The following is a 14,610-nucleotide window of genomic DNA, read 5'->3' as shown; positions in this document are numbered from 1 at the left end:
GTCATCTCATTTTTTAGATTAGAATCTCTTGTTTGTTTTGTAATGAAATGCTTTGACACTTGGAACAAGAAATCAAGATAAATACTCAGCATAGGAACCACAAGAGCAGGTGTTTTTTTCCCAGCATCCTTCTTATTCCAGAAAGTGCGGCATTTCTTCTCCAGACATGTTTTTGTGCTTTTATAAATGACTCCAGAGTTTGAAATTTCCATGGTTTCTTCTCGAAAATTTTTCACTCTCTTCATTCCCTGCAATTTCTCTTCCTTCAGAAAATTTAGTTTATATCAGTTAAGAGGAGTGGCAATTTCTTAGTGTCTTCCTTTCAGCTGGTTACAGTTTGGTGCAGGATACATTTCTGCATGAAAATGAACGTATCAGTGATATATTGCAGCATCTTTATTTCTGTAGGAGAAACCTCCTGGACACAGGGACAGGGATTCACACAGATCCATGTGGTGCAGCACTGCTCAGATACTCCAGTGAGGAAATCCCGGTGACTGGAGGTGATGGTGGCTACCAGGAGAGTTGCAGAGCATGGATTTGTGCCAGGGAAGGAGGGAGCAGCCATCCCACACCCTAGGAGATGCTGCTGGCAAGGGCAGCTGTGACTGCAGCTGAGGTGGCAGCTGCTGCAGCTCAGCTGGGAGGTCCATGGAGGGATAGACTGAGACAGAGCTCTCAGATGTTAATCCACGCTCAGGGTGGCATTAATATCTAGAGAAACAGCAGGTATCTCACTTGGAGGAGAAAAATGGCTGTGATTTTCCCTGAGCTGGAAGAGGGTTTGCCTCCTTTTCCAAGTGGAGGGCTCTGTATTCGGGGCTGCTTCATCTGGTTCACCTAGGGTTTTGCTGCTCAGCCATCAGCACTCAGCAAACACAGAAATCCAGAGTCCCTCGACCACAAAATTGTGTAATAAATGGCAGCGTGGAGATTACCAGCTCGTGGTGGTCATGACAAGAGTCATCACAGCTTTGTGCTCTTGTGCTCCTGTTCTCTGTGTTGCATCCAGGTATTGCTCGTGGGTTGAAGTCAAATGTTCTGATCTGGGGACAGGGATGGCTTCTCTGAATGTCTGCACATCACCTGGTTTAACAGGGTTTGTAACTATTGAAAAGAGAGTCTGGCTGCAGAAATAATAATCTCACATTTGGCTGGGCCATGAATCTCTTCGCTGTAGTTTATGTATCCTAAAAATAGTTCAGGGGAAATCCTGAAGTCTGATTTTAGTGTCAAATTGTGGACATTCTCTCAAGTGCAGTGTCCTCCTTCCCTATTTCTTCTGGGTTGACCCAGGTTATTTTAAGGTCCCTTGTCCTCATTCTCTGCCTCAGACAACAGAAAAAAGAAAAAAAAATACAGATTGGGTTGGTTTGTTTCGTTTTTAAAATCAGCAAGTTGTTTCTTTTTTTGTTTGTTTTCTTCTTGAAAGCTTTTCTAGTTCTATTTGCCTTAAGGGGATAGGGTTTTTTTAATAAGGAAAAATAACTGTTTCTGTAGTGATTTTAGAACTGCTGAAGGTAGCTGAATACTTATATTTATATGGAGATCAAGGACAAGTGCATCTTCCACTTATATTTATAGCCTCCTGTATGATGTGCTTGAAAATAAATACCACTGATTTTGCATAGGTCACTGCCTGACCTGGGCATCCTGTGAATGAGCTTTTCAGTGCCCCAGCAGTAGGAAGTTCCCTTTCTTTTGTCCCAAATTCTTGTGTTGCTGATTCCCCTTTGTATTTTTACGGAATTTCTATTTCTCCAGCACTTGTTGTGGCAGCAGAGCACACAGATTGCAGTGGTTCCTTCCTTCACTAAATTAAATACATTTTTCTTTCTGGATTTGGCCGTGGCGTGGTCGTGTCTCTTAATTTAAAGGTCTTTGATTCCCTAGTGGTGTTTTTATACAGGTTCCCTTGCCCTGAGTACCTTGATGCAGAAAGAACTGTCAAAATTCAGTCCCATGCCATGCTGCCTTCCATGGTTCTTGGCTCGCTGAAGGAAAAGGAGTGGGGGTAGAGATTTCTACTCTTGTACTGAATTTTTTGTTTTCAGGGCCCTCATGCCAAAATTTCTCTCTTTCTTAGGCGTCTGGCAAATAATAAAAATTTAAAACCACGTTGTAATCCCTGGAAAAAAGTAGCTGGTTTTCAATGAAATCACCTGAAAACTGTCTAATTATAGTTCCCTTAAGAGTTCTGCTTTTGTAATTTCTTGTTACTGGTGTAATTCATGTCCCTTCTCTGTTATGCTGCCTCATCTTGGCTGTCAGCTCTGTCTGAATTTTATTCTTTTTCCAAATAATAGGATTCACATGCTCTCACCTTTCTCTGGTATCAGTAACATCAGTCTCTTATTTATCCTGTTGTTATTAAAGCTTCCCTTTTTTAAACATTGGGTATTTATTTTTCCTGAAAATGCAACATTTTCCTCCTGTCACAAGACAAGCGACTTAAAAATTTTCAAAGGCTCTTTCAAGCAAAGCTGGGAATTAGATTCTTGTGGAGACCTTCATAAAAAATTGAAGACTTCATGTATTAACATACATTGATTTATTCATAGTGTTTCATTACAAATAAGTGAGGCTCCCATAATATCAGGAAAGGTTAGGAGAGCAGCAGAGCACGGTGTATTATATTGACAGCTCTATTGAAACTGAGCTGCCTGTGGATTGAATTTGGAAGGCAGGCAAGGAATTGGCTGGTAAATAAGTCATGAGTTTTGCTTGCAAGTGTCTGTATATCCGGAGGGTTTCCATGGGTAAGATGATGGAGCTGGAGCAGGATTTCAAAGGTGTGCTTGCAGTGTGGGTTCCTCTCATGGTGTGCTGGCACCAGCTATAGGTGTACTCCTGACACCTCTCCATGTCCAGAACCCTCCTGGCTTATTCTCTCAGGTGTGAACCACGTGTAAATCTGCACTCTGAGGCTCAGAATGAGGGGAGGGAAAGTATATCAGTGGCTGACTTACAGAGGAGAAGGGCTTTTGTCCAAAGACGTGGTGATACTTATTTCATTTAAATGTACAATTTCATTTCAGCGTGTTCCCTTAGCACAGGAAAAGACTTTTCAAAGCCTTTGTTCCTGCCATTGTTTTCAGCTGCCTTGTGAGAAGATGATTTGCCAAAAGAAGATATGTAAAGATGACTTTCCAAAAGAAAATGTATCCGTGTTTGCACCAGGGGTTTTCAGCTGCTGTGGGGGAAATTCTCATGGTAATGCTGCCGGTCGTGCTGTGTGCTCTCATTTGACTACAGAAGTTCTGAGATTTGGAACAAAAAAAGCAATTCGTTGCATCTTTTGTTGTCGATCAGCCCATGCTGAGGTTTGAGTGGAGAGAAGGGATTAGTTTTTCCCGAAGTAAAATCGCCGTGTTGGGGTGCAAACGCAGAGCCGCTCACCGGAGATACTGAAATGATCCCCGTCCTTGTGTTTTCACTCTCTAATTCCAAGAGATGGCAAACAGGGGAGCAAAAACAGGCCCCTTATCACCTTCCTTTCCTTGTTCTTCATTTGCAGATTACATACAAGGCTGTTGGGTCCCTGGATCCCAGTGCTGACCTGTCCAGCCAAAGGGGGAAGGTCTTCAAGCTGAGGAATGAGACCCACCACCTGTTTGTAGGATTATACCCAGGGACCACGTATTCCTTCACCATCAAAGCCAGCACAGTCAAGGGCTTTGGGCCACCCATCACCACTCGGATTGCAACTAAAATTTCAGGTACTGCTTTGGAGAAATAAAAAAAAAAAAAAAAAAAACTCACCATTTTCCAGTGCTTTGTTCTTCAGATCTAAAGCTGGTGCATAAAACAATAAAAAATACTCAGCTCAGTGTCTCTCCCAGTTTCATAGGGCAGATTTTTAAACCTGTGTTTGATCTGGTTACAAATGCAGTGGGTAATTTGTGGGTATCTTAAATAGCCATGAATGTCTTTGTGGAGCGTTTTAAGTGAGAATCATCATTAGTTGTACAAATGAACTACCTCTATAATAATTATTGTCAGCATTATCTGCCTGGATGGGGAAGCTCCTTCAGTAATGTGGTTTTTATTTTCAGAATGCACCAAAATGGATGTAATGAAGTAATAGAATTAATAGTGCAAAGAGACTAAAAATAAAGGAGGAAAGCTGTTTTCATTGGGGTTTTTATGAGTAGGAGCAGAGGGAGGGCTTGAGGTAGGCAGACAAGAATATGAAAGGCACTAAAATAAGGAGGCATTGCAAAGAGAATGTGTGAAAAAGCAAAGAGCAGACTTAGGCTAGTTATCAAAAAAGGGATGGTAGAGGTGATATTGGGCAGATATATGTAGATTTTAATTTTAACATTTAGTTGATACCACTGAAATAGCTTTTCTAACAGAGAGAGTTGCTGACATTTTTTTGAACTACCTTAACTGGTTTTTTTTTTTTTTTTTTTTAGTAAAGCCAAAATAAACATTTGGGACATTCAGGACACTTGGAATGCTTGAAAATGGGGCTGGGTGCTGTAGGAAAGAAGGCACAGCAGTGTGTGTTTTCCACTGCCCTTTTACTAAATTGCTTTATAAAAGCAAATTGCGAGCAGTGAGTGACAAAGTAAACTTGGGGGAAGTAAAATGCATCCCTTTCTTCTGCTGGCCATCAGCAGGGTTTGAACCCTTAACATTTAGTCCAAAAGCCCTAAACCACTTGAAGTAAAGCCATTAAGTGTCCAAAGAGCTCCACAGACTGTTGGGGTTTGTGCAGCCCTGCTGTGAAGGGACAGCATGGTGTGCACTCTGTTCCTTTGTGACCAGAGAAGCAAAATAGCTCAACAATGGTAGTTAGTGCTTTTCCCCTCTGATTCTGTTTCTTTGAATTTTGTTATTCCATGAGTGCTCAAGTTGTGTTGGAAGCCTGCATGACTACTCCCTGTATGCACACTTGGTTTATTGTCTTTTCTCCCTCCCATCTTTGAAATACCTGGTTCACAACAGCTGGGTACAGACCCCGTGCAAGCATTGGGAGAGTCTCTGACACTGGATTATCTCATTGCATGGTCAAGTTTGTGACATTTGCCTTTTCCAAGTAATTTGGAAATGACTGTTAAACTTGCTCTAAAAGGCAGTCTCAAGGTTATCAGGGAGAAGTATTTTTGCACTGACTGGGATGTCCTTGTAAGTCTGTGTGGGTTTCAAAATGAAAAGATATCTGTGCTGTAGCGACGTGTGAGCATACCTGTTTATATGGGTGGACACGTTTGTTTATGTCTCAATCCCAACTGAGTGGCAGGATCCCTCAGGACTTTCCTTTGGGCAGGGAAACAGGCATTCATCTGCTGAGCAGGACTTGCTGCTTTAGGGACATCTCTCACAACTGCAGTGTGCCTGAGGTGCCACACACCCATGGGGTAGTGGAAGGTGTCCCTGCCCATGGCAGGGGGTCGGAACAAAAGGATCTTTGTGTTCCTTTCCAACCCAAATCAGTCTTTGATCTCCAGCTGATGTTGATCTCTGGTATAGAAGGCCACTGGTGATATGTGTCTTCTTTAAATGTCTCACTGCTTCCCCTTGATGCAGAGCACCTTATTTCAGAGAAATCCTCCTGAAGGACTTGGCAGTCATTCTTCCCTGGCTTATTGACAGGGAAGTCAGTAGCTGAGCTGATAGTAGCAGCCCCATTCTTGACAGTTTTCAGGCATTTAGATAAAAATCCCGATTGTAAATAAGATTACAGTGGAAATCACTATGAGAGGATTAAATATGGGATCCCCCACAGTGCAGTTTGCCCTTGTGAGTTGCAGGTGAACTATTTGTGTGGATTCTTCTGTTTGCTTTATATTTTAAAGATATTTGAACCAAACTTGCATCTTTGGAACAAATTTGATGCTGCTCTGACCTCAGGATCTCTTCAGTTCTTGCACAGTAAAATTTGTCCCAAATAGATGTCGGGGGAAGGAAAAAGCAAGAAGTAAAATATGTTTACTAAGGGAAACTTCTACTTTCATGGAATGATCCTAAGAGAAGATAACAAAGCAGAAGGAGAAACTAAAGTTTGGTTGGGTGTGAATATTCCTTGGGTTTCTGTATTGTTTTGGGAGACATGTCAGGGAAGGGATGGGGATGCCATGGCTGGGAACTGCCCTAGGGCAGCACTGGAGTCTGTGCAGCTGCCTGTTGGGTCAACATCACTAAAGCCCTGGGGTAAAATGCCACGGGTTTGGGTGCAAAAATAACCTGGCTAATTTGTGCTACCCTCTTTTCATCTTCTGTGCTCCATAACACACCTTCCAGCTAATCAAGGGGACACAGCTTAAGTCTGTGTATGAAGAACTCTTAAGATGTGAGAAGGATAATGCACTGACCAGAAAAGGTTCAGGATTCCTGTGTGCTTTCCTTAGCTCTGCCACTGACCCACTCATCTTGAGTGGGTGTTTTTTGATCATGTCCATGCATTTTTATTTCTTCACCTTTAAAATGGAAGGAACGATCCCACCTCAGAGCATTACTAAGTCTTAAAAATACAGGGCAGGATTTTCAAAGCCAGCTTGAAGATCTGGAGGGGAGGGGGGGGGCGTGGCAATTCCTGTTTAATTTGAAGAGAAAAAGAGTGCACAAATATTTAAGCAGTTTAGATAACTCTGGTCATAACACCGGGGAGTATTTTGATATTTCATTTGTGGAAAGGTGAAATGGTCTTCAAGAAATGTTAGCATGAGTAAGTAAGTGGTGTGTAACTGAGGTGTCTGCTCTGCTGCAGCGCCGTCGATGCCGGAATATGACACGGACTCGCCCCTGAATGAGACTGACACCACCATCACCGTGATGCTGAAGCCTGCTCAGTCCCGGGGAGCACCTGTCAGGTGGGTGTTTTGTCTTCTCTTTTCACAGTTTCCCCCCTCTCCTTCCTCCCCAGGCTTCCCTCACGCCTCTCTCATTCTCCCCTGATAATGGAGCTGCTGAAAGCCAGCGCTGACTAAAAGGCCAACTCAGCTGTTGATTCTGCCTTTCACAGTCTGCTTTTATAAATGCCTCAACCTCCTTGCCTCCTGCTGTTAACCTCCAGGAAGGATTGCTGCTGGCACTGTGCAGGGTTATTACCCTCTCAGCAGCACTTCAGATGCCTCTGCAGCGCTGGAGCACAGCAGGACGCGGAGCTGGCTACTGAGGGAAGGTGGAGGAGGCTCCAGGTCTTCATCCTGCCCCCTCTTCCATGGTGAGCAAGGCCTGCTGGTAACTGCTGTAGGAGTGCCTGAACTGTCTTTAATGCTTGCAGATGCATTTGTGCAGTTGCTGGGTCCAGCCTCACTTCTCACATACACAAACCAGCTCTTGCTGCTGGGCTGGTTGTACAATGAAGGAATGAATCTGGTGCAGAAAAAAGGAGTTCTGATTTAGTGAGGCTTTGCTAATGTAGGCAAGCAGGTCCTGCTGACAGAGCAGAGGATATACAGAATTACACAAACAATTTAAGAATCATTTAAGTTGGGAAAGCTTTGACCAATCACCGCTTTGTAAACTAGACCAGAGCACTGAGTACCACATCCAGTTGTTCCTTGGACATCTTCAGGGATGGGGACTCCACATCCTCCCTGGGCAGTCTGTTCCTGAGCTTGACAACCCTCTTCATGAAGAAACTCTTCCTTGATGTCCATCCTGAACCTCCCCTGGTGCAGCTTGAGGCTATTTCTTCTTGTCCTGTCTCTTGCTCCTTAGGAGCAGATCCCGACCCTCACTTGGCTCCCCCCTCCTGTCAGGGAGTTGCAGAGAGTGAGAAGGTCCTTCCTGAGCCTCCTTTTCTCCAGGCTGAGATCCCCCAGCTCCCTCAGCAGTTCCTGGTGCTCCAACCCCTTCCCAGCTCCATTCCCTTCTCTGGACTCACTCCAGCCTCTCAATGTCTTTCTCACAGTGAGGGGCCCAGACCTGGACACAGCACTCAAGGTGCAGCCTCACCAGTGCCCAGTACAGGGGTGCAATCACTTCCCTGGTCATCTGGGGGCAGGGAGCTGCCCAGGGACCTGTGGAATAGAAAAAAAAACATTTCTAACTGACTCTGATCTGGGCCCTGCTCTTAATGATGAGATGCTGAACTGGGACACTCCACTGCAGGTCACTCCCTGACTGTGGGAACATGACTTTAGAGGTCTGTGCTTTGTCGCTCTCTTCCGTCGGGGTGAAGTTGTATGTGGAGGAAAGCACCAGCACAGATGAACAGAGTTTCCTTCTGAGCTGGCACTGCCTTGTCTGTCACTGGCAGAAGTGCCAGTTGGCCGTTCATCCTTCCCCTCATCCTGCCACTCCTCCTGCCAGGCTCCTCAGCTGAGAGCAGCAGCTAGAATCACTTAGCAAAATCAGTGGGTCCTGCTTTGCAGTGGTATCCAGCAGGTATCCATTAACTCCCTGTGGGATCTTCAGGCTTTTACCTTCAGTTTTCACAGGAGACCTTTGAAGTTTTTTTCATGCCTGGTATTTTAAAAACCTCTAGTTCCTTCTTTCCAAGTGACCTGGGCTTCTGTGCCTCACTGACAGGTTCTTAGTGCTTTTGAAGGATGTATTCAGGAGCAAATTGCTCAGATGTAAACTGCTGGATTTAATGAAATGTCCTGCATTGCTTAGTGGTCCAGCCTGCGTCACAGCTTTCCCTCAAATTGCATTGACAGGCTCAGGAAAAAAGTCTCCTCTTTAAGACTTGCACCATCCATTCTCTAGTTTTTCTGAGCAGTGTATTTCAAAGTTTCCCTTTCAATCTCTGGTACTCCATATGAGCAAATTTAGGAGCCTATTTTCTGAGTCCTTTAGGGATGTTTTTCTGCTGGAAAAGAGCAGTAAAATCACACAGCTCTGTTTTGTTTTATTTCTTTATATGGGGGAACATTCCTGTATCTCGTTTTACCACCTGCTGTCTTAACAGTGTTGCTATTTTGTCTTTTTATTGAAAAGTCTTGTGATTTTTCTCAAAAGTCGATTTACTGCACTTTAACTGCATTCAGTGAATAATGCCTTTGCCAGCAAATGCATCTGTATGTAAAATTGGTAGAGATTTTTTATAAATTTTCACTCTGGTTTCTTTAATTGCATGGTAGCCTATTATACACATGTTTGCAGAGAGGGCAATATTTACATGCCACACTTAAGTGATAAAATTATTTCCTATTATGAGTCCATTTCCCTGACTTACAGATGTGTGTATGGAAACCAGGAGGGGCAGGGGTAGTAAAGGGAGGGAAGAATTTTAGCTTTTTGTTAAATATGACAGCCTGAGAATGTGGGAGTGCCTTCCTCTGTGTAACCAGAGTGTTCCTAGGCTGGCCTTGACAAACCCAGTTATTCCAACCTTTCATTTTCCCAACTTATTCCCTTTTCTTCCAGTCTGTTTTGCACACTCCCATTCGTGAGATTCTCTCAAAATACCGTATCCAGAAGCAGGTAACATTCCCTCAGAGCAGGGAATGTCAGCATCACCCAGCACATTACAGGAACAACATATTGTGAACTGCTTGGGACACTCTTAATTACACAAGAATGAGGTGGTGGTTTATCCTCTTCAGTGTTTTTTTTTGTATTCAAGCTGAACTCAAATACATCTCCTTTGTTTTTGTCTGGTCAGTTGTTCTACCTTTTGGTTATATAGGATTTATTTCTCTTTCACAAGTGGGGTATTTTCCAGTCATATCTATTAAATGTGATTTAAAAAAAAAAAAAAAAGTGCTTTAAAAGTCCGATGCAAACTTAAGTGGCTTCGAGCCCCTTAAGGATATGATGCCATACTGTGTTCAGGTACTGAAGGCATTAAGACAAACAGAGATTTAGGACCACGTCTGAGCACTCTCTCTTGTGGGGATGGTGAGTTGAAGTGATGTAGGGATGTGACTCTAAGGTAGTATCTATACATAAGATAGTTAAGTAACTTTTTCTTGAGTTATTTCCTTCTACTGTAGCACAGGGATGGAGGATGGTCTGCAGGAACATTTTTAGAGTAAGACTGTAGGATATTTAAAATAAGATTCATTGTATTTTTCATTCATCTGAAATGCAGGCACACCAACTCCAAAGTCACTTTCAGCATTAAGACGACTCTGATGTTCCCCAGTGCTCGTGATAAATAATTTAAATGTGGTTGTTTATAAAAGTAACGACCATGAACTCAGCATTGTTAATGATCTATGGATAACAGTGAAGACACTTTCATATGAACTAATAGGATTAATATAAACTTAGATATTCTTTGATCTATTTTGTCCTGTTGCCAAAGGAGAGGTGAAGCCTCAGCAAGCAGAAATGTTCTCCCCTGTGGCACAGACTTTTCATTGGGGCCTTTATTTTTCGTGGTATAACCTGCAGAGCTTGACTCCACATATTGCCCTTTAAAAATAACTTTTAGGTGTTATTATATCAATCTAAACCCCGTGAATGGTGCTGTGATTGATTTGCTGAAGGCTGACATTCATCTATAATGCATTCACGAGAGGAAGGAAGAATGCAAGTGTTCTCAATCTTCCCTCCTCAACTCCTTCCTGAAAATCTCCAATGTGATTTTGAGGATATTTCTGCCTTTGAATGTGTTATTGTCAGGAGGGCTGAGTCAGTCCTTCATAGATTATTCACATATGACATCTTTAGACCTCTATTTGAGGCTTTATATCCCCCTCACTGCTTGGAAGTACCACTGTGAGGGGTTTTATCCACACGACTCGTCCACTGGGCTGGTTTTTGGGTGTTGGATATTTGCAAGTCCATCTGGTTTATTAACACACGGTTGCTTCTATCAATCTACCTATACTACTATTATGGAGAAAATCAAATTTCCAGAGCAGGTGTTAGTTTTGAGGATTTCAGAGCTGGAATAAATGCTCCCCAAATCGGTGTGATTGCCCTGTCAATGCCCTGCTCTGCGTGTTGGAGCTGTAGGACACTGTAGAAGGACGTAAGAGAACAGCCTGCAGTTATATTTGAGGGGGGTTTCAGACAGCAGAGAACTTTTTTTTGTTGGAAAAAGATGGGTTTAATCTCCTTATCTTCCTGCAGTGCTCAGATATGGATCAGTAAATAATCTGTGGTGTTCTCTTGTGTGCTGCCAGCACACAGGTGCAGGACAGTCTTTAGGCACCTGATCACTGCACTGTGTTAAAGAGACATAATATAATTAGAACAATTTTATTTGACCCTTGCTCTTGCCTTTTTGCAGATGTCTTTTCTTTGGGTGGGGGAGAATGTATATATTTGATATTTATATATATATATATTTGCAGTGTAAGTGATCCTGGAGAAATATATTGATTCATAAGATCATTTATTGTGAATACATGCAGTGGTTGGACACTTGTAATCATTTCTGTGAGGAAGGATGGGTTATTTAATTAATATACATCTGAAAGGAATGAAGTAAATCTAAATAAGAGAATGGAGATTAAATATTTAAAATAGAAGTGTTGGACAAAGGTCCAATAAATATTTTCATATCAACACTCAGCCAGGAGGAGAAATTAGATTATGTGGACTGAGCCCCATGTACTCTTAAGTATCAACATCTGAGTCTTGGTCTTCTAAGCATGAAATAAGGGTAATTTTTGGTGTCCATGATGCTAAACATGTTAAGAGAAAACATCTGTAGTGTTATTTAACAGAACACCTAAAAACAATGGGTTTTTTCTGGTTTTATGCTCAAGCTATTCTCCCAGGAAACAATCCTGAAGGATGTAATTTTACCTAAGTATTCCTATATTCAGTAACAAATGAAAAATTCCTGTGATGGAGGGCAGTGGTTTTGCTTCCATTGTATGTTAGAGAACTGAGATTTTGACTAGCTAACACTTGCCTTTCATTTCTGTCTGCAACAAAGCAGAAATTGGGAACGTGTGGAGCCACAGGCTATAAATTTAATCTCCAGATAATTCCTTCTTTTTTCTTTTTTTCTTTCTTTTTTTTTTTAAAATGATTTTGGGCATCATCTTTTCATCCTCAGTTACTTTTCCTGCATCTCTCTCACTGGCATCCTTAGTCTGATTTTGCTTTTTCTGCACAATACTCCTTTCCATCCTTACAAAGGAGTGGTTTGCAGGCCTAGTGACCTCAATTCCGTGGGGAGAAACTCTGAATTCACAATATTTGCTGAGGTTTTTGTTTTGTTTTGGAGCTGATGGCTTTGGTGTAGAGATCTCCATCGCTGTACAGGGAGCAGTGCTGTTCAGCTCACTGCTTTGCAGCCTCTCAGTGGCATCACATGAGCATGCCTCAGGCATTTGTGCTGATAATTAATTCATTAATGCCAAGAAAGGGTGGCAATTGCTTGTTCTTAAAACTCCCACGCAGCGTACCTTGTGTTCCAAAATAAAGACTGGAGTCAAGGAGCAGCAAAACAATAAAAGGGGGTTTAATGCTGAAATTATCTTGCCTGGTTCTGAAAGTTGGATTGCCTTGATAGGCATCTTCTTAGAACCTGGAAAATGAAATTCCTGGTCTGCGTTTTCTAAGCTCGTATTCAAATGGCTGCGTCACATGAGTGGGTTGATTGAATACAGGGCAAAATAGTCATCACGTTAGATCTTTTAATTTTGTAGTATTTAATGAGGAATGAGATTATCAATCTAGGCTTCTGATATTATAAGCCTAATTATCTGTATTAATTAACATCTCCTATAATATACCTCAGGGATATTGTTCTGAAATCATTCAAGCTGGGTTTCTCTCGCCTGGCATTCAGCCTTCAGTTTAGCTCAGGGTTTGAAGGTAAATGAGAGAGTTTCTTTCTTCTTAGAGAGAAACCAGATCTGCTTTTTCTTTAACCGTGTGCAAATGTGAGAGAATGAAAATGAGAATGAGAAAGAAGGAAGATGAGAGTTTGGGTGGAGTACTGTCAACTGTGAGGATCAGCATGATGCTTGTTGTACCAGAAAAGAACAGAATAAGGTTGCACAGGAAGCACTCACAGGTTTAACCTCATTGATGTGTCCCAGCTCAGAGTTTGGCCAGAGCCCTGCAGTCCTGAGCCTGCACTTCCATTCCAGCTGGAGTTGTCAAGTTGTGGTGTTAAATGGAGTCCTAGAATGGTTTGGGTTGGAAGGGACCTTAAACACCATCTAATTTCAACCTCCTGCCAGTGGCAGGGGCACCTTCCACTAGACCAGGTTGTTCCAAGCCCCATCCAACCTGGCCTTGGACACTTCAAGGGATCATCCATAATGACTTCAGTAGGACTGGAAATTATTCTGAATATTAGAAGTGCCTTGCCTGTTGTGTCAGGAGATACAGGGATGCATCAGGATGCAGGTTGAGCACCATAAGTTTCAGGAAGGAATATTCATAGTCTTTCATGTACCACAGCATAATTTATTGAATGGGGGTTCCCAGGTTTTCTTAGTTCCCCCAAAGAGGTAGGTGTTAGTCCTAAAAAGTGAGGATAAAGGGCATTTGGGGTCAGTTGTTGCATCTGGTACAGGAAATTCATTTTCTTACTGGAACAGAAAACTATTCAGCTGAGAACTGTGTCCCTTAAGAAGTCACAGAACTGCCTTTGGCCATTTATCAGCTACCAGAGCCACAGCTGATCTTGGAGCCTGGGTGACCTGCTGTGTCTGTGACCATTCCACAGAGAGCTTTGGCAGTGGACAGAAACGAGAGAGGAAAGCTTTAGAATTTGAATATGTTTTCATGATAATATTTTAACCATCAAATCACACATGCAGCCAATTCTTTTGTGTCAAGCAGCATTTTATTAGTACTACAGTGAGGCTTTTTTTGCTAACACTTTTTATGTATGGCTGGAGGATACCGAATGGGGGAAGGAATATTTTTGCATAAATCTTTTGTGCTGACCGTGTAGTCTGTCAGATTTAATTCCAGCAATCAAAAGGTTAATGAAGTCTGAACTTTAAGCTGAGATTCACAAATGGATGGCCATTTTCTCACATCAAGCTGTCAAGCAGTAAGATGAGGGAGCAGGAGAAAATACCCACAGTTGCCAGTTTGAGGTTTTTCTTTTTCCCTGAGACGTTTCTTTACCTCACAGCTCCCAGAACCAACACGCCCCTTCCTTGCTGTCAGAATTTTGTGAGGTGTAGTGCCAAGCCTGTGAGAACCCTTGGATGAGACTTTTCAGTGGGACAAGCTGAGCCTGCCCACAGCTGCTCGGGGTTGGAGCAGCCCACAGGAAGCACCTTGACCCTTCTGGTGGAGCACCAAGGATGATTTTCCTCATTGAAGAGGCTCCTTAAGGGACTTAAAATGAGATGGGATGAGTGTGAGCACAAATCCCTGGCAAATGGCCACCCCTCAGGAGCAGAGCACAGGCTTCACCCAGCCAGCAGTCCCTCCATCAGGAGTGAGGATGATGAGTTCAGAGGACAAGTGGGCTCTTCTCTGCTCCATGTGGTGATGTTTACACTCCCAGGTGCCCTTTGATGTGTCTATAATAACACAAGAAGTCAATAGAAGGGAAGATGACTCAGCTCTGCTTTGTTGTTGCAGACTAAGGCGTTTCAGGATTTAATTATACTACAGGTATATAAATTCCGGAAACATGTTAATGCTCCCGTGATTAAAATTATAGAGGGGCTAATTGAAAAAGCATAAACCGAATTGAAGAATTCCTAATTATAGTTTGCTTTGAGGTGTTAATTTCCTCCATAATGAATGCATAATTTCTTGGAACTAGGAAAG

General features: G+C 42.6%; 1 protein-coding gene across 13 annotated transcripts in view; it reads left to right on the top strand.

Annotated features, from left to right (window-relative positions):
- The window catches only part of PTPRT (protein tyrosine phosphatase, receptor type T), a 436,407-nt gene that overhangs the window by 319,106 nt on the left and 102,691 nt on the right, over positions 1-14,610 (top strand). For all 13 annotated transcript variants that reach the window (XM_027883323.1, XM_027883322.1, XM_027883316.1 and 10 more), the window contains exons 10-11: positions 3,518-3,719; positions 6,716-6,818. In XM_027883323.1, the coding sequence (XP_027739124.1) occupies positions 3,518-3,719; positions 6,716-6,818 (305 nt within the window). The remainder of the gene's footprint in view (positions 1-3,517; positions 3,720-6,715; positions 6,819-14,610) is intronic.

This window comes from Empidonax traillii, unplaced genomic scaffold (genome assembly GCF_003031625.1).
Source record: "Empidonax traillii isolate 1590-97213 ecotype Southwest subspecies unplaced genomic scaffold, ASM303162v1 scaffold124:size1682992, whole genome shotgun sequence".
Classification (NCBI taxonomy): domain Eukaryota; kingdom Metazoa; phylum Chordata; class Aves; order Passeriformes; family Tyrannidae; genus Empidonax; species Empidonax traillii.
Note: the sequence above shows the minus strand (reverse complement) of the source record. Positions and strands in the feature narration are given on the sequence as shown.